This window comes from Citrus sinensis, chromosome 2 (assembly GCF_022201045.2).
Source record: "Citrus sinensis cultivar Valencia sweet orange chromosome 2, DVS_A1.0, whole genome shotgun sequence".
In the NCBI taxonomy this organism is placed as follows: Eukaryota; Viridiplantae; Streptophyta; class Magnoliopsida; order Sapindales; family Rutaceae; genus Citrus; species Citrus sinensis.
The window spans coordinates 16,727,813-16,747,507 of record NC_068557.1 but is presented as its reverse complement, the minus strand read 5'-3'; the positions used below and the strand labels follow the sequence as shown (position 1 = coordinate 16,747,507).

The 19,695-nt window shown below is 36.7% G+C and overlaps 1 protein-coding gene, 1 long non-coding RNA gene and 1 pseudogene across 4 annotated transcripts in view; 2 read left to right on the top strand and 1 right to left on the bottom strand.

Annotated features, from left to right (window-relative positions):
• The first annotated feature begins 191 nt into the window (after window positions 1-191).
• Window positions 192-19,695, top strand: part of LOC127900235 (G-type lectin S-receptor-like serine/threonine-protein kinase At2g19130) — a 29,105-nt gene continuing 9,601 nt past the window's right edge. The window contains exons 1-2 of one of the 2 annotated variants that reach the window (XM_052434726.1): window positions 192-213; window positions 2,084-3,604. In XM_052434726.1, the coding sequence (XP_052290686.1) occupies window positions 2,086-3,604 (1,519 nt within the window). In that variant the 5' untranslated portion in view covers window positions 192-213; window positions 2,084-2,085. The other variant, XM_052434725.1, reaches the window with a different exon arrangement.
• LOC107175805 (uncharacterized) lies at window positions 11,471-12,771 on the bottom strand. Of its 2 annotated transcripts, none has more exons than XR_001507271.3 (2): window positions 12,080-12,771; window positions 11,471-11,989 (listed from the first exon to the last, which is right to left on the bottom strand). It is a non-coding gene; the product is annotated as an uncharacterized LOC107175805 (long non-coding RNA). The 2 variants fall into 2 exon arrangements; XR_008052281.1 differs by having other exon boundaries at window positions 11,471-11,965.
• Window positions 16,442-19,671, top strand: LOC102627034 (G-type lectin S-receptor-like serine/threonine-protein kinase At2g19130; annotated as a pseudogene).

Here is a 19,695-nt window from a genome sequence, read left to right as displayed (position 1 = left end):
TAATCTTTTATTTATTTATTTATTTATCTTGGATGTCTAAAGCGACGGCCTATTAGTGCTCATTAAAGAAAATGGTTGTGCGAAAGCACTTCGTCTGGATCAATCATTTGATTGTTTACGCGGGATAGTTATAGCGACTTTTCAAACTCGTGGCCTTTAAACACATTATAGTTTGCAATCGTGGTCTTTACTCTTTACTTGATTTGCAATGAGGTAAAGAAGTCAAATGACGGACCAAGATATTAGTTGAAGAAGCCATACTACGGATACGTCGCACGAGGTATATGTAATCCCACGACACCTGGCAAGCGGACCGAATCCATGCGACTATAGTAGCAGAGTCCGATTCTACCTGCAATATAGAATGGCCGAGGTGAGCTGCAAGCTCTAAGCTCTCATGAACAGCCATAAGCTCTATGTAAAGGATCGGACGATAACCTAGGAATGATCCAAAAGTGCCTAAGAGCTCTCCCCAAGAGTCACGTAAAATGCCCCCTGAAGCAGCCATCCCTGGGTTTCCCCTAGAGCACCCATCCACTGTCAACTTCACCACCCCCGGAGGTGGTCGAATCCGAGAAATCAGCCGAAGTGGTCTCCTATGCCGTGTAACAACACGCCATCCGTCCACTAATCTACTATCCAGGACGCCGCGCAGTTGGGATGTTTTAAAACCGAAAGCAAAGCTGGCCAGCTTAAGATCTGAAACTACTCGAAAAATGACCGCATCTACAAAAAATGCCATTGAATCAAATCTGTAAGCATTTCGGGCCTTCCACACGTGCCAGAGGATGAAACAAGGAAGTAGAACTCAAATATGGTTTCGGGAAGGAGCACAGCGCCTCCAGTGGCGAAGCAGCGCATGAGGGGAGCGTTATCTTTACTTGATTTGCAATAAGGTAAAGAAGTCAATTGGGTAATTTTTTTCTGTGAGAGTGAATTGCGGCAAACGTGAGCAAATTTTGCATCATTGTGCATTTTGTTGTAGAATGAGGAGAGTCAATTTTCCTGACTATCTAGACGAGTCTTTAGTTGAATCTCTCCATGGCCATAAGTGGCCGGCATAGACCAAATCCTGAAACTGGTCATAGTCCAATATGCAGACCACTCTGACTATGGTCAAGACACTGGAAAATGGTGAACGTTAGCTAAGTTTTGAAAGTTACCAAAATTTAATAATATCATGTTTCTGATTTCTAATCATGTTTTTTATTTTGAAGATTTCAGTTTTGACAATTTGACTAAATAAATATGCGGGTTAAAATTTTCATGATCTAAAAAAATGTAACGAGAACTAATAAAATTTATTATTTTATTACGGTTTATATCATTTGAAATGTTGATTCAATATAAATGATATGTCCGGCCTTGTGGTGGCTGGTGGGTGCAATTTGAGATGGTAAAATTTTTTTATTTTGAAGACAAGATGTGAATCCCATTTAATATTATTATTAAATTAAGCAGTATAAAGAAGTTAAGCAACCCAAAACCATAAAGAAGTCAAACAGGCTAGAAGCCGTAAAGAAGTCTAGAAGCCATAAAGAAACCGAATATCATAAACTAAAGAAAAGATAAAATATAGAGTAATAACAGCAGCAAAAAAACAGAGAACAGTAGCGCCACAACAGATCTAATACTTGTCCGTTTGTAATCATATGTTTGCTGTTGTTCTTTGTTTATTGCAGCTGCTATTACTCTCATTTTAGCTTTTCCTTAGCTTATGATCTTCGGTTTCTATATGGCTTCTTGGCTGCTTAACTTCTTTACGGCTTCCAGGCCGCTTGACCTCTTAACGTCTCCTAAGTGTTTGACTTCTTTATGGTTTACCCCAAAATGACCGAAGTGTTCCACATTTATGTATTTTAAAGAGGTGCAACCTCAAGATTGTAATTTGTAAAGGGCATAATTGTCAGTTCAATTAGCTTAGTTGACTTGGGGAAGGACTATAACATCGTTCTTCTTCTCTATGTCGGTCTGTCTAGCTGTTGTCTTTCTCTTATGAGCAATAAAACAATACATGATATGTAAATTATTTTTCACTCAAGTATCTATCTTGATAGCACAGAATTTGTTGTTGTTGCAGCAGCCATGGCAATCATCAAGAACAATTCATGGTTGATGCTTTTTGTTCTTTTTACGTGCTTTTCACTCAAATCCCATGTCTCCTTCGGAGCTGACACCGTTTCTGCAAACCAATCTCTCTCTGGCGATCAAACGATCGTTTCTAAAGGTGGGGTCTTTGCATTTGGTTTCTTCAACCCAGCTCCTGGTAAGTCTTCAAACTATTACATAGGCATGTGGTACAATAAAGTCTCTGAAAGAACTATAGTTTGGGTAGCCAACAGAGAACAGCCAGTTTCTGATAGGTTCTCTTCGGTTTTAAGAATCTCAGATGGTAACTTAGTTCTTTTTAATGAGTCCCAACTACCCATTTGGTCCACAAATTTGACCGCTACCAGCAGACGTTCTGTGGAAGCAGTTCTTTTAGATGAAGGAAATCTTGTTTTGAGAGATTTGTCAAATAATTTGTCAAAGCCTTTATGGCAAAGTTTTGATCATCCAGCTCATACTTGGATTCCCGGTATGAAGCTGACGTTCAACAAGAGAAACAACGTCAGTCAACTTATCACTTCATGGAAGAATAAAGAAAATCCTGCACCGGGTCTCTTCTCCCTTGAGCGAGCACCAGATGGATCAAATCAATATGTTATGTTGTGGAATAGGTCTGAGCAGTACTGGTCAAGTGGACCTTGGGATGAGAATGCAAAAATTTTCAGCATGGTCCCTGAAATGAATCAAAACTATATCTACAATTTCAGCTATGTGTCGAATGAAAACGAGAGCTATTTCACCTACAATGTGAAAGATAGCACTTACACATCTCGAGCGTTTATGGATGTTTCAGGACAGGATAAGCAGATGAATTGGTTGCCTTTGCCTACCAACTCTTGGTTTCTGTTTTGGTCCCAACCAAGACAGCAATGCGAGGTTTATGCTCTTTGTGGTCAATTTAGCACCTGCAATCAGCAAACTGAGCGTTTTTGTTCTTGTTTGAAAGGTTTTCAACAAAAATCGGTGAGTGACTGGAATTTGGAAGATTATTCTGGTGGTTGTGTGAGGAAAACCCCGCTGCAGTGTGAAAATATTAGTCCTGCCAATAGAAAAAGCGACCAATTTTTCCAGTACAGTAACATGAAATTGCCTAAACATCCACAATCTGTGGCAGTAGGGGGTATCAGGGAATGTGAAACACACTGCATGAATAACTGCTCTTGCACTGCTTATGCTTACAAAGACAACGCTTGCTCGATTTGGGTAGGAAGTTTCGTGGGTCTGCAACAGCTACAAGGAGGTGGAGATATCATTTATATCAAGCTTGCAGCTTCTGAGTTCGAGAGTCCCAAGAACAAGAAGGGAGTAGTCATTGGCGGTGTTGTGGGCTCAGTGGCTGTCGTAGCTCTTATTGGCCTGATCATGCTTGTATACTTGGGAAGGAGAAAGACAGCAACTGTAACAACCAAAACTGTGGAGGGTTCTTTGGTGGCATTTGCATACAAGGATTTGCAAACTGCCACAAAGAATTTCTCTAAAAAGCTGGGGGGAGGAGGTTTTGGTTCAGTTTTCAAAGGGGTGTTTCCGAATTCAAGTCTCATAGCTGTGAAGAAGCTTGAAAGCTTGAGCCAAGGAGAGAAGCAATTTCGGACTGAAGTCAGAACCATAGGGAATATCCAACATGTCAATCTGGTTCGGCTTCTGGGTTTCTGCTCTGAAGGTACTAGTAGGTTGTTGGTCTACGATTTCATGCCAAACGGTTCTTTAGACTCTCATCTCTTCACTGAAAAAGATTCAGCCTTTCTTGATTGGAAGACAAGATACCAAATTGCACTGGGGACAGCCAGAGGTTTGGCTTATCTCCATGAGAAGTGCAGAGACTGCATCATACACTGTGACATAAAGCCAGAGAACATTCTGTTAGACGCTGAGTTTTGTCCCAAAGTGTCGGATTTTGGGCTGGCAAAGCTTGTTGGGAGGGAGTTCAGCCGTGTCCTAACAACCATGAGAGGAACAAGAGGTTACCTTGCACCTGAATGGATTTCAGGAGTGGCCATAACAGCCAAAGCGGATGTCTATAGCTACGGAATGATGCTTTTTGAATTTGTATCAGGAAGGAGGAACTCCCAGGAATCTGAAGATGGTAAAGTGAAGTTCTTCCCATCTTGGGCTGCTAAACAAATAGTTGAAGGCAGCAATCTCATTAGCCTATTAGACCCAAGACTGGAGGGCAACGCTGACGAAGTAGAGCTTGCAAGACTTTGCAAAGTGGCTTGTTGGTGCATCCAAGATGATGAGACTCACAGGCCATCAATGGGTCAAGTAGTTCAAATTCTTGAGGGAGTTTTGGACGTGACACTGCCTCCAATTCCCAGAGCTCTCCAAGTAATGGTCGATGACCATGAGCACGTAGTCTTCTTCACTGAATCATCCACATCTCAGAGTTCCCTGTCAAAGAGCAACAATTCAACTGCTTCATCTCAAGCAAAGAGTACCACATCATCAAGAAGTTCTTAAATCGATGTGAAGAAAATATTTTAACATTTGTGTTTAAGAATATATATTTGGTTTATTTCACTTGTAACAACCTGTATGCATATTTGGATAGAAGCCTTGCTTCGTAGTGTGTATAATAATAATGGAACCTGCCAAAGCAATTTTAAGAATTACAAGCCTTGTGCCTCGCTGTTCTCTCTAATGAACTCTGATTGATCTATGCTCCTCTGCATTGACTATTGGCTTCACCTAATCGCTTCAATTGGCAAAATTAGGTATTGAAATAAAAGTGACTTGGAACTTGGATGTTATCCCGAAGAAGGGGAAAAACAGAAAAACAATCAAACAAATAAACATAAACGTGACGTTGTAACAAATAATGTTTGGTAGTATATGATATGCATACATAAATCGAAAACCATAAAATGTAAAATAACTAGGTTAAGTGTGGTTAACTAATCGAGACTTAAGTCTTAATTTCTCTTATAAAAACTTAAGTGTTGTATCTAAGTCCGTCGTCAATTTAATACTTTTAATATAAGTTATTATTTAGAAAAGAAGGTGTGTTCAATGAATGACTTATTTATGAGTGCTAATTAGATTAAAATTTAGAATTTAGGATAAATTTACAGAATCATAAATTAATTTATAATATTATGAAAATTAATTTATGACATCATAAATTTGTCCCAAATTTTGAATTCAAACTTTAATTTCAGATTGAAAAATTTTTCTCTATCCATAAAGTGTTTGGTTAAGGGGAAAAAAATCAAAAGAAAAAAAATCTAGGTGGGTGGTATGACGTGGGGTTTACGTTTAATGCGTAAAACATGATTTTAATGTTTATTTCTCACGAGGCAACATTGAGAATATCGGAGTTGAGTTTAACACAATTAATCCTTAGCAAATATATTAAAGCGATTACACTTCCTGTCTCTCGTCTCATGCATGTTACTGCTGATTGCCTTTGATATTTTAAACCAATTTTGATTCACCAAATAATCAATCGATTAATTTATTTGCTCTAAATTCTCATAACTTATCCACTACAGATTTCCAATGCGGACTCAAGTATGAAGTTTTTCTAGCCTCATATTTGCATTCGTAATTATCACGTCACATGTACAAGAGAATGATTTGATATACAATTGAACAGATATTAATGAATCTAGAGTAGTTTCAAATTAGTCATCGACATAATTGATGCTAAAATAATTTCTAAGAGACAAATTTTAATCTCAAATCCCCCAAAAAAAAGAGTAGATAATTAAAAAAAAAAAAGCACAAACAATTGCAAAAAGCTATTTTTTATAGTTTCACTTCAGTTCACAGCCTCCTCATATCGAGAAACAGCTTCTGATCAAGCTCAAACTCTTGAAACATATTATTTGTTACATATTTTTCATGAACCAACTGGCCAACATTGTTGAACTGTCGATATTTTTATTGACTTCAATTGACTAACAAGTTTCCTTCTTTTCTTGAAGGATGGCTTTGACGGCGTTTCTTGAAGGATGACTTGGACCTCTCGTTGATTCGCGTCCTCGATATTGGTTCGTGACATTCGATCTCCCTGATCTCGCCGCCTTCCGGAGAGAAGACGTTTGTCAAAGTTATCGCAATCGACGCTTGCCATTGTCCTGGTAAGTCATGGTTAAGCTAACAGTAACAATAACGGCATTGATAACTGTTAGAACACTAATAGTTTATTTTATTACTTGTTTTAATTCATTTCTTCTTAGCATTAGGTTTTTTTTTTCAATTATAAATTAATGTTTTTATTAAATTATAGTTAGGACTGTCTTAAACGATTATAAATAAATAGTTTTTATTATATTTTTGAGGAAATAATAATAAAATTAATTCTAATTTCTGTTAATTCTTTTCTCTTCCCTCTGAATTCTTAAATTCATTATTTATTTCTCTTTTAACTCTCTAATCAAAACCTTAGAATCCTACCATCTGGTATTAGAGCACATCCTTCCTGCCACAATTTTTATTTTTCCATTCACTATTTTTTTTTAAAAGTCATCAACCAAACTTTTGCCAATATCTCTTGGCTTTTGACTGGAGACTTAAACCGGACCCACCCTCTAAACTTTTTCCAATATCTAAACTTTTTCAACCGAACTTGAATTTTCTTGAGAGTTTTTTTGAGGCATCATGATTGTTAAGGAGCTTGAAGGCAAAGTTCAAAAGTTGTCTCAACAGTTTCATGACAAAGTTACAACCATCGATGAAAAGGTTACGACCTTAGCCAAGCAAAATAACGATCTGCAGGAACTCATGAACGACATCCTTCAGCAATTGAGCCAGTTGCGAAAAGGAAAACAACCGACTACTGATCAAAGACAAGTTGATATATTTACTGGAGGGACCTCTGCTCCTCAAATGGTAATTGCTATCCAACCACCTCTTGAACCTGCCGAACGCATTGGAAGTACTCTCATGCAAGCTCGTAACATATGACTTGACTTTCCTATTTTTCACGGTGACAATCGAACGGGATGGATTTTTCGATATGAGCAATATCGTTGCCTTACTGGATTATCAAATGTTGACTTATTGTGCTTAGCTATTGGCCATCTTGATGGTGATACTGTACCTTGGTTTCATTGGATAGAGCAAACTATGGGCGAAATGACTTGGGCGCAATTTAAATGGGCTTTCACTACTCAATTTGGGACATTAGAAGAGAATGATGCAGTTGGCAGTCTTACCAAATTACATCAAATAGGGACAGTTCTTGACTATCAACGACAATTTCAAAAGTTGACCGATCAGACTAGCAATTTAACTGAGTCTTTCTTCATCAGTTGTTTCCTTTATGGGTTACATGAAGATATCAAGGCTGGCGTACAACTGTTCAAACCTGTTAGTCTCGTACAAACTTTTGAACTTGCTAGGTTTAGTAAAAGACAATTACTTTGCAAGGCAACTGTTCCCCCGTTCCCGCCATCCAAGATCTAGTCCCACAATTACAGTTGACTCCTACTCCACCAGCAGCAGACAGAAAGACGTTCTAAAGGGCTTTGTTTCAACTGTGACGAGCAATTTAAGCCTGGGCATTGTTGCAAACAATCTCAACTAATGCTTTTAGACGTTGATATAACTCTTCACAACCCTCCAAAACCGCCTGACCATCATTCAGATTGGAAGATCTCGATTATTGAGACTAGGTAAAAGGCTTGCAGACAAGCCTGTTTTAATGGGCAGGGAATGTTAGGACCCTAATAATTTATTTTATTGCTTGTTTTAATTTTTTTCCTATTAATATTAGGTTTTCTTATTTCAATTATGAATTAATGCTCTTATTAAATTATAATTAGGACCGTCTTGAACTACTATAAATAAGTGGTTCTTATTATAGTTTTGAGGGAGCAACAATAAAATTAATTCTAATCTCATTTAATTCTTCTCTCTTCCCTCCGAATTCTTAAATTCTTCATCTATTTCTCCCCTAATTCTCTGACCAAAACCTCATAATCCTACTAGTAACGGACTGCATTACGTTCGAGAAGACAATTTACACACACACAAGATAATAAAGGCATTTAAATCACCCAATTAAGTTGTATAGCGATAAATAATTAAATTACAAAAAGCTCGACATATACTGAAAAATAAAAAAGAAATTCAACAAAGTCATAAATTTATTGACATCTGAATTCTGAAAATATGGTGTGTGTCTTCAGTTGGGAAAGTTATAATTTGCATACGGTTATTTTTATTGATATTTAATACCTCTATTTTATGTTCAATTGGAAGGAATTCTAGGCAGTTCAATTTTCTACTTACGGTATTATCACGATCGTTGTTATTGAGAAAATTTTGGCAATTTTTTTGATTGATCATGATGATTTTAGTACGTGGCAGGCTCGGTGATGTTGTTATTTCGCGGAGCATTTGGATGCTTGCTCTATACTGGTGATTTTCGCTGGGAAGCAAGTAATAAGAGGGCTGAGATAGGAAGGAACACGCTCGTCAAAGCTTTAAAAGATGATGTAGTCGACATTCTTTATTTGGATAACACATATTGCAGTCCATCATATGCTTTTGCTTCAGGAGAAGTTGCAGCTCAGCAGGTACACTTTTTATATTTTTCCTTTCTTGTTTGAGAACTTTCAGTTTCACTCCAGAATTATCTACTGAATTAAAGATTAAAATGGGAGATGAAAGAAATAGTCCAGGTACTGATTTGTAGTGTTAGTTATCTGGATGAAAACAGATTGTTGACATAATTGCCTCCCATCCAGATCATGACATCATCATTGGGATTGACTCACTTGGAAAAGAAAAACTTTTATTTCACATATCGCATAAGCTCAATATAAAGGTTTGCTCACCCTTTTAATATCGGAAAACCTTTTCTTACATAACGATCATCACGATGGTCTCTCCAAGGGGGATGAAATCGATAGCATATATACAGCAAATTGACATGTTATCTAATTTTTGGATCACTTGTAGATGATTTAGGAGTATCTTGATAGTTTTTATTCTTCTAACATCTAACATATGTTTTACATTTTAGAAACTGGGCGGGTTAGATTGTCCTTTGGTGGATTTAATTGTGGCCAAATTCATACATGAAATGTATTGTCACACATGTATTATTGGATGCATCCAATTGTATGTTCTTCCTCTTCATGTGCCATGAGAACTTAAAACTGCCCTCTTCATCTCTTGCAAATTGTTGTTTAGTCACAAGCAAGTGGAATAAAAATTTTTGCATTTATTTCCAAAGCAGATATTTACTCTGTATTTCTTGTTTCACATTTTTTTTATAGATTTGGGTGTGGCCAGAACGCCTGCAAACCATGCATCTGCTTGGCTTCCATGACATATTCACAACCAAAACTTCTCTTACTAGAGTGCGAGTTGTTCCACGGTATAGTTTTAGCATTGATACTTTAGAGAGTTTAAATACAATGCACCCAACGATTGGAATTATGCCATCTGGTCTTCCTTGGGTGGTTAAGTCTCTTAAAGGAGGTAGTAGTCTTCCTGGTTTTCTTTTTCCTTCTTACCAAAGCAAATGGAGAGCAACGGGTGGAACTCACACTGAGAAACTGAAAGAAGCTTTAGGCGGGCCCGACGAGGTGCGAAGCTTGCTCGAAGTGAGAGTTCTGATTGATTAGGGTCAAATATCGATATCAGTTAAGCTTGAAATTCTTGCAAGTAATGTTACTTGTATCGGTTTGAATTCAGAGTCTATTGTATGGTTGAAGAATACATATGATGGTGTAGGGTGTAAGTAATATAATCCTTTTATTTATTTATTTATCTTGGATGTCTAAAGCGACGGCCTATTAGTGCTCATTAAGGAAAATGGTTGTGTGAAAGCACTTCGTCTGGATCAGTCATTTGACTGTTTACGCCTGGATCAGTCATTTGATTGTTTACGCGGGATAGGTATAGTGGCTTTTTGGTTTAGATTATTATAGTTGTTTTCAAACTCGTGGCCTTTAAACACATTATAGTTTGACAATCATGGTCTTTACTTGATTTGCAATAAGGTAAAGAAGTCAAATGGGTAATTATTTTCTGTGAGAGTGAATTGCGGCAAACATGAGCAATTTTTGCATCATTGTGCATTTTGTTGTAGAATGAGGAGAGTCAACTTTCCTGACCATCTAGATGAACCCTTAGTTGAATCTCTCCATGGCCATAAGTGGGCGGCATAGACCAAATCCTGAAACTAGTCATGGTCTAATATGCAAACCACTCTGACTATGGCCAAGACACTGGAAAATGGTGAATGTTAACTTAGTTTTGAAAGTTATCAAATTTAATAAAACAAATCAAATTTATAAAGTTTTAAAAGTTATCAAAATTTAATAAAACAAATCAAATTTATAAAGTTTTGAAAGTTATCAAAATTTAATAAAAAAAATCAAATTTATAATTAGGGGTCCAGCTACGGTGCCCCTTTGGGCACGGTGTCCCCTTCTTTTGTCATTATCCAGGCTAGCCGTTAGATTATAATGACTTTAATCCAACGTTTCGGATTTTGAAACTGTACAATGATGTGAAGTGGGCAACTGTCCAATCCCGTTTCGGCTACCAAATTAGTTTTAGGGTTCTACCTACAACTGCGTCTACGGTGCCCCTTCCCCTATTTTTGTCTTTATCGAGGTTGTCGTTTGATGAAAAGGAGCAAGATCGTGCAGCTGTTGAGTGGGCACGTAGCTCACGAGACAAACGGGGGATGTAGGTCATGACACCGGAACTGTTTGAGTTGCAATAAATTTATTTTAAGGAACAAGAAAATATTTATCCATTATAACAATAAACATATTAGTTGAAACAACTATTTTGGCAGCAATTAATTTTTAAGGAACAATAAAATGTACATTACATACAAGTTTATGTTGCAAAAGCCAAAAATTTCGATATACTAATACTATTGTAGCTCTAAATAAGAAGTAATAAGATTATTAACACTATAAGGTTAATGGAAGGAAAATCTATCTAAGCCTGAAATGATACAAACTACATATGTTCGAATTTATGGTAGCTGAAAAATCTTTCATGATTTGTTCTACTCCTTGATCACATAAGTGGGTTGAATTAATTTATATATTTGAAATTAGGTGGTTGAATAACGATGGCATGACCATATGGATTCAATTTCTTGATGGACCAATAACCTTGTTTCGACTGAAATCAATACGTGCAAGTAGTCAATTTGACAGTTGACATAAACTGTGCTTTTGAATTGCAATGGAACATAAATGAACAAGCTTTCATCTAGCTTTACAGAGTGTGAACTAAATGGTGTAGCAAATATAAATGAAAGAAGAAGGAGCCCGAGGGGTGGAGGCGTTAAGAACTTAAATAGCAGGTTTTATTCTGTCGAAATACTACAAGCACATTTGTAATATTCAAAAGATGCTGCAACTGTAGTTCTTAGTATTTCGAGTCAGAAAACTAAGCTTCAATATCATGACATAACAAAATATACAATAAAAATTGCACGGACATAATAATTGTCATATTTCCATAACAACGTTACCAAGTCCGTAAAAGCTAGGAATAACAAAACACATAAAAATAGTTTCATATTAGAGAATATCTGAATTTACAGAGCATAGATTATGTCTAAATTTCCTGGTTGGTTGAGTTTCTTCGATGATCTTGTTCGAAAGCTAATACCATTCGTTTCTAAAATGTACCTCACAGTATCAATCATCTCAATTAAACTGCCACAAAGTTTCCTCTTTAGCCTACCACAGTTGTAGCAAACTACCAAAACCCATTTGACAAGCAGCCACTCTTTGTTCATCTATCAGCTACGAAACTGCTGCCGCTAATCTATCTGGGGCGAATCTAGTCAAGAACTTTGCCTTTGCCACTTCTGACTTCACTATTTGTTCGCATTCAATTTGTATTAACATTTTCTCTCCGGTGGTAAATCCTTAAACGTGGATCCAATTTCCATCTAGTACACAATCATGGCAGATAAACTAACTACATCTCCACTAATTGAAAATACAAATTTATTTTATCTTTATAGTGCAACTTTACATACCTCTTCTGTAATGCAAGTCATTCCATCGCTTGCCTTAACCTCATGCACGGCTTCACTGCTGCAATATCATCATATGACTGCAAAATTATACATCTCTATAATTTTTAATGAACTAAGCTTACAAATATCTTATGAACCCATTATGGCATTTCCTTTTTCTTCTTCCTTCAATACTTTGATCGTCACCAACCTCTTTAACACCGCCATCAATCTCACACGATTTATGCTTATTACTTCCCACCAACTTAATTTATGAAATTCAGTGATACATTTATTTATTATAATCAAACTAAAGTTCATAGCAACATAAAGTTTACATTCCTAGTCCAGCACAAAACAAACAAAAAAATTGGGGAAAAAAATAAACAAAGGAGATCTGGAACGAAGGTAAAGCATGTATCATTTTCCTGTTCCTAATTTTAAAAATGTTCATTGTAAAACTTAATAACACCCAAGCTAACTGGAACTAATTGTTACGGATTCAAATATCATTTTAATACATGGAATTACTAAGATGAATATTATGACAAAAAAATCCTTTACATTATTACATTGTTGAGAAAATATCCATAACTTTATTTTAAAATATTTGTGCACCCCAATTTTGCCATTATCCTTATGAGATCTAGCTTCCCACCAACCATATTATGAACAACAAATGATTCACATCACAAATCTCATATTAAAATTACACTTACCTTAAATTTGGTATATGCAATCCTTTCTGTTTCATTCAATACTGCTATAACAAACTACAAGTCACTGCACTCCACTTCAAAAATTTGACACGACATCATTGCTCCAATTACAGTTATACAGAATTAAGAAAATATTCCTGCTTTAAAAATTTCGCCAATGTCTGTTGAAATACAACCAAGGGTATGTAGAGGGTCCAGCTACAATATCCATGGGGTTTGGTACCCCATTTTTTGTTTTTTTCAAACCTACCGTTAGATTTAACGTAAGTGCATAATGGCTGAGATGTGATTATTGAGTTATTAACATCAAAGACCCTTATTGTTCATGTAAAATAAAAAAAAATCAAAAGTTTTGAAATTATGACATATAAGTCAATAATATTCTCTTTTTTTTTTAACTCTATTGAAATATGTTTCCAATTAAATGACTTATTCTTATATTTATTAGTATCTATTTAAATTAATAAATTTATTAATTAATAAATTAACTACTTTATTATATAATTAAACTATGTATATTATTTATTAAGGGTTATTTTTAGAGACCTCCCCTGAGGTTTGGTGTATTGACAGTCTGATAGAAAGTATTCACGTAATTACAGGGACCTCCCCTGACGGTACTACATGGTTAACTTGACTGTTAGTGGACTAACGAAAAGCCAAAAATGCCCTGAGCCTAAAAAATGCTTTGGCAGTTAACAATTTCTTTAATGATAGTAACTACAGTTTGGCGTTAAACATCACACTAAAACACTAAAAAGTCTAAACTGACCATTTAAAACAAATCATTGACATTACATAATATTAAAAAAAGGAGAAAAATATAAATTGACAAAATCAACAAAGCTATCAATGTAGTGAATATTTACAGCAACAATGGTTGTAAATACAGCCATTGTCAAGTTAAAATCACCATTACAACCATTGCTTCTTTAACTTTCATCTCACAATTTCTTCCTTCATCATTCAACATCTCAAAAGCTCAATAATTAGTAAGCTGCTTCAATAAAACAATAAACAAACCATAATTCACTTTTCAATGCATTCAAAATACACAACGAATATTCCTTAGCCATTTAAATTGAAGCCAAAGAAGAAAAGAAAAGAAAAAAAATCTTCCTTTGTTATTCCAAGTTTCACACCACTAGCCATATGAAGAAGGCAGACTAAAGCGTAAGAAAATGCTACTGCCACAGCAAAAGTCTAGACCAATTGGGTAATGATACCTGCCATGCCAATTTCAAGGCAAGCAAAAATCAATTATCATCCCCAGACCAAAATACCAGCAAACCTACCTTTTGAATTTAAATAATAAGTAAATAAATCAAAGATTTCAACTCATTTAAGTTTGAAATCAATTAAAATAGCCAAAAAGAAAAAAAAAATTCGTCCAACATAACTTATCCAGCAATTTCTTCAACACATAATTTCATTCTTAATCATCACAACAATTAAAAAAGAAAAACAATGAGCCCAAGTGATTGATCCTGCCATAATGTACTCCTACCGGCAACCGAAGTCGAGCATACATACGACGATCTTCATGCGTGAATAGCCGGGAGGAAAGAAAGGGCGGTAGATGATAATGAAAAAGATGCGATCGAGTTTGCTGTAGAAATTTCTACTCTCCGATTAGACCCAAAGCTTGTTCAAAAGGGTCTCCTTTTCCTCCGTTGAGATCAAATCCCTACCGACGAGCTGCCAACAACTAACAAGGGTCACTACGAATAGCTAACAACTGCTTTGCTACTACTGGCTCACTCTGAACGAGATTCCGATCCCCTGTCTCGTGAGCAAAGCCTTCGATTCCTTCACGTAGGCCGAGACGGATTGGTTCAAAAGCTTCTCCAGAGCTTTTCAACCTTGAAAATGGTTGTGGGTTTCGTTTAATGAGAGAGAAAATAGTGTTTTGGTTCTTTGATTTTTTTTTTAATTTATGAAATCACTAATTTACCCTCATATACTAACATATACGAAAACGTGTACTAACGTTAGGGGAAGTCTCTGTAATTACACAAATACTTTCTATCAGATTGTCAATACACTAAAACTCAAGGGAGATCCTTAAAAATAACTCTATTTACTAACTATAATTAATAATAACAATAAATATAAATATGATCTTTTTTTAATTTAATATAACGACAACTAATTTCTTTTGACGTATGTGAATAAAGTTCAAAACCCATAATTTTTTTTTCCGCCAGACGGTGACCCTTGTGGGTCTATCAACAATTCAAAGATTGCACAACTTGATTGTCCGTTTCCAATCACTCATTTCTTTCTCTCTGGCCAACCAAACGCGTAAAACTGATTAACGTTGTTGATGGAGTTTTAAATATGATCAAATGGCTGTGATTGTTTGTAGGCTTGGTCCTATAAAGCTCAATCGACCTACAAGCCAATAAAAAAAATTAATTGAAATTGCTAGCACTAGCCGCAACTGGGCCCCATTCACATTACGAGGTTCACCTCCTCTAGAACTTGTACAGGTGGACATGGTTACAAACTATTGCTTTTGTAGAAACAATCCAAGTTGATGTCTAGGGTGGATATTAAAATCTTGCTGACGTGGCTGAATCTGTTATATTGGTTTAAGAATTACTACATGCATGTGTAACAGCTTATTAACAAGGAATTGACACTTGTTATATATGTGTGTAAAATACATTGATTCAATAATAAGAAGTTTTCAGTTTATCAATATTTTCTTTCTCTTCCGTTTAACTTTCTCGTTTACCAAATACAACATTTGGTTTTCTTTCACAAAGTGTCGGATTTTGGGCTGGCAAAGCTTGTTGGGAGGGAGTTCAGCCGTGTCCTAACAACCATGAGAGGAACAAGAGGTTACCTTGCACCTGAATGGATATCAGGAGTGGCCATAACAGCCAAAGCGGATGTCTACAGCTGCGGAATGATGCTGTTTGAATTTGTATCGGGAAGGAGGAACTCTGAGGAATTTGAAGATGGTAAAGTGAGGTTCTTCCCATCTTGGGCTGCTAAACAAATAGTTGAAGGCAGCAATCTCATTAGCCTATTAGACCCAAGACTGGAGGGCAACGCATAGGAAGAAGAGCTTGCAAGACTTTGCAAAGTGGCTTGTTGGTGCATCCAAGATGATGAAACTCACAGGCCATCAATGGGTCAAGTAGGTCAAATTCTTGAGGGAGTTTTGGACGTGACACTGCCTCCAATTCCCAGAGCTCTCCAAGTAATGGTCGAATCAAAGAGCAACAATTCAACTGCTTCATCTCAAGCAAAGAGCACCACATTATCAAGAAGTTCTTAAATCGATGTGAAGAAAATATTTTAACATTTGTGTTTAAGAATATATATTTGGTTTATTTCACTTGTAACAACCTGTATGCATATTTGGATAGAAGCCTTGCTTCGTAGTGTATAATAATAATGCCCCCTGCCAAAGCAATTTTAAGAATCACAAGCCTTGTGCCTCGCTGTTCTCTCTAATGAACTCTGATTGATCTATGCTCCTCTGCGTTGACTTTTGGCTTCACCTAATCGCTTCAATTGTCAAAATTAGGTATTGAAATGAAAGCGAAATGCCAAAAGCAACTTGGAACTTGGATGTTATCCAGAAGAAGGGGAAAAACAGCAGAAACAATCAAACATAAACGTGACGTTGTAATAAATAACATCGGTCAAGATATGAATCAACTGGCCAACATTGTTGAATTGTCCATATTTTGATTGACTTCAATTGACTAACAAGTTTCCTACTTTTTTTGAAGGATGGCTTTGACGGCGATTCTTGAAGGATGGCTTTGACGGCTTACGTAGCACAAATAATTTATGTTGGACGTTTAAATAATCCATCAGAAAAAAATTATGGAAACCGAACTTCGTCCCTTTGCTTTCTTTATTCCTAAATAACAATTTAGCACTCCTGAACTTCATCCTCCATTTTTTTTAATTTCTACTTGTCATAAACTGAAACCTAATAAAATAATTTTGGTTGAAACCATCATATTTGACAGTATGAGCACAACGACAGTGATTACTAACTGTTTCTGCTTAGGCCCGCCATACCCAACCCTCAATTTCTCCCTTAAGTCTTGATAAATAGACCATCTGCTGTTCATAAACATCATCTTGTCTGCACAGAAATTTTCCAGCAGCCATGGATGTCAAGAACAAGGTATGGTTCATGCTCTGTGTTCTCTCCGTATGCTTCACTCTCAAACCTCATTTATCCTTTGCTGCTCGTGACTCCATCTCTGCAAACCAATCTCTCTCTGGGGATCAAACTATTGTCTCTGCTGGTGGGGTCTTTGAACTAGGCTTCTTCAAGCCAGGTAACTCTTCAAACTACTACATAGGCATTTGGTTCAAAAAGTTGTCAGAACAAACCATAGTTTGGGTGGCAAATAGAGACAAACCAGTTTCCGATAAAAACTCCTCAGTGTTAAGAATATCCGATGGTAATTTAGTTCTTTTAAATGAGTCTAAAACGCCCATCTGGTCCACAAGTTTGAACTCTAGTAATACAACAGCTTCAATCGAAGCAGTTGTTCTAGATGAAGGTAATTTTGTTTTGAGAGATTCTTCAGCTAATTCAACCTTATGGCAAAGCTTTGATCATCCGACTCATACATGGCTTCCCGGAATGAAGTTTGGAATAAACAAACGGGCAAAAGTAAACCAATTTCTCATCTCATGGAAGAATAAAGAGGATCCTGCACCGGGTCTCTTTTCGCTTGAGCTAGCCCCAGATGGATCGGATCAATATGTTATAATGTGGAATAGGTCTGAACAATACTGGAATAGTGGAGTCTGGACTGGAATAAATTTTGCCAATGTTCCGGAAATGATATCTCATCATAATTTCGACTTCAACTACATTTCGGATGAAAATGGGAGATATTTCGTTTATTCTGTTACTAATTCTATGACAACTCGTTTTGTTATTGATTCTTCAGGGCAGATTGAGCAGATGTTTTGGTTGGAGTCTAGCAAGGCTTGGTTTCAGTTCTGGTCGCAACCAAGGCAACCTTGTGATGTTTATGCTTATTGTGGCGCATTTGGCAGCTGTAATGAGGGAAACCAGTCTTTCTGTGCTTGTCTGCCAGGTTTTAGGCCAAAATGGGAGAACAATTGGAACTTGATGCAGGATTATTCTTCTGGCTGTGTGAGGAAAACCCAACTGCAGTGTGAAAATACTGTTGTTACAAATGGAAAGAGTGACAAGTTTTTAGCAAATTCTCACATGGTATTGCCTAAACATCCACAATCTGTGGCAGGAGGGAGTATCAAGGAATGTGAAAAAACCTGCTCGAGGAACTGCTCTTGCACTGCTTATGCTTATGAAGACAATGCTTGTTCAATATGGATTGGAAGTCTCTTGAGTCTGCATCAACTTTCACCAGGCGACGCAAATGGGAAAACTATTTATGTCAAGCTTCAGCTTCGGAGTTTTCAAGTTCCAGTAATAACAAGGGAACAGTCATTGGTGCTGTCGTGGGTTCAGTGTCATTTGTAGCTCTATTAGGCCTTCTTGCTTTTATGTATTTCAGGAAGAGAGAGAATACAATGAAAACAAGCAAATCAGTGGAGGATGGTTCGTTGGTGGCATTTGCATACAAGGATTTGCTAACAGCCACAAAGAATTTCTCTGAAAAATTGGGGGGAGGAGGTTTTGGTTCTGTTTTCAAAGGGAGGCTGCCTAATTCAAGTGTCATAGCTGTGAAGAAGCTGCAGAGCTTCAGCCAAGGAGAGAAACAATTCAGAGCAGAAGTCAGCACAATAGGGAACATCCAACATGTCAATCTAGTTAGGCTTCGTGGATTCTGCTCTGAAGGTACAAAAAAATTATTGGTCTATGATTACATGCCAAATGGATCCCTAGATTCGCACATCTTCCATAGAGAGAATTCAAAGGTTCTTGATTGGGAAACAAGATACCAAATTGCACTAGGGACAGCCAGAGGATTGGCTTATCTCCACGAGAAGTGCAGAGACTGCATCATACACTGCGACATAAAGCCAGAGAACATTCTATTAGATGCTCAATGGTGTCCAAAAGTGGCAGATTTTGGCATGTCAAAGCTTGTTGGGAGAGAATTCAGCAGAGTCCTAACGACCATTAGAGGAACAAGAGGGTATCTCGCACCAGAATGGCTTTCAGGAGTGGCCATAACAGCAAAAGCTGATGTTTACAGCTATGGAATGATGCTCTTTGAAATTGTTTCAGGAAGGAGAAACTTTGAATGGAACTCTGTATACTCTGAAGATGAAGAAATGAAATACTTCCCAACTTGGGCAGCAAGCCTAATGAGTGAAGGTGGCAATGTGCTTAGCCTTTTAGACAAAAGACTTGAGGGTAGTGCTGATGTAGAAGAGCTTTCAAGGATTTGCAAAGTTGCTTGTTGGTGTATCCAAGATGATGAAACTCATAGGCCATCAATTGGTCAAGTGGTTCAAATACTTGAGGGGGTTTTGGAAGTGACTCAGTCTCCAATTCCAAGATCCCTTAAAGTAATCGCAGATAACAAGGAGGATATAATCTTCTTCACCGAGTCATCTGAGACTTCAGGTGCTTCATCTCAAGCTAAGTTCGCTGGATCATCAGCAAGTTCCTAAATCCTTACCAAGATAATCAATTTTATTTGAGTAGTATTTGTTATTTCTGTTTTTTGGATTTGGGTGGTGTTTTGTTATTTCTGTTTGACTATAGTCTTGAATTTATTGCCCTTATTTGAGTACTATTATCCTAGATAGTCTACTATACATATATGGTATTAATCTATATTATTTTCATATGGTTTGAACTTCGTATGTCGTAGCATAATGTTTATCAAAATCTCGTGTCTGCAAGTTGTTTATTTTCTAGCTGTTAATAATGTCCACTCGAATGATAACAATTTATCTACCTGTTAATATATGATTTTAATATATGTTTAT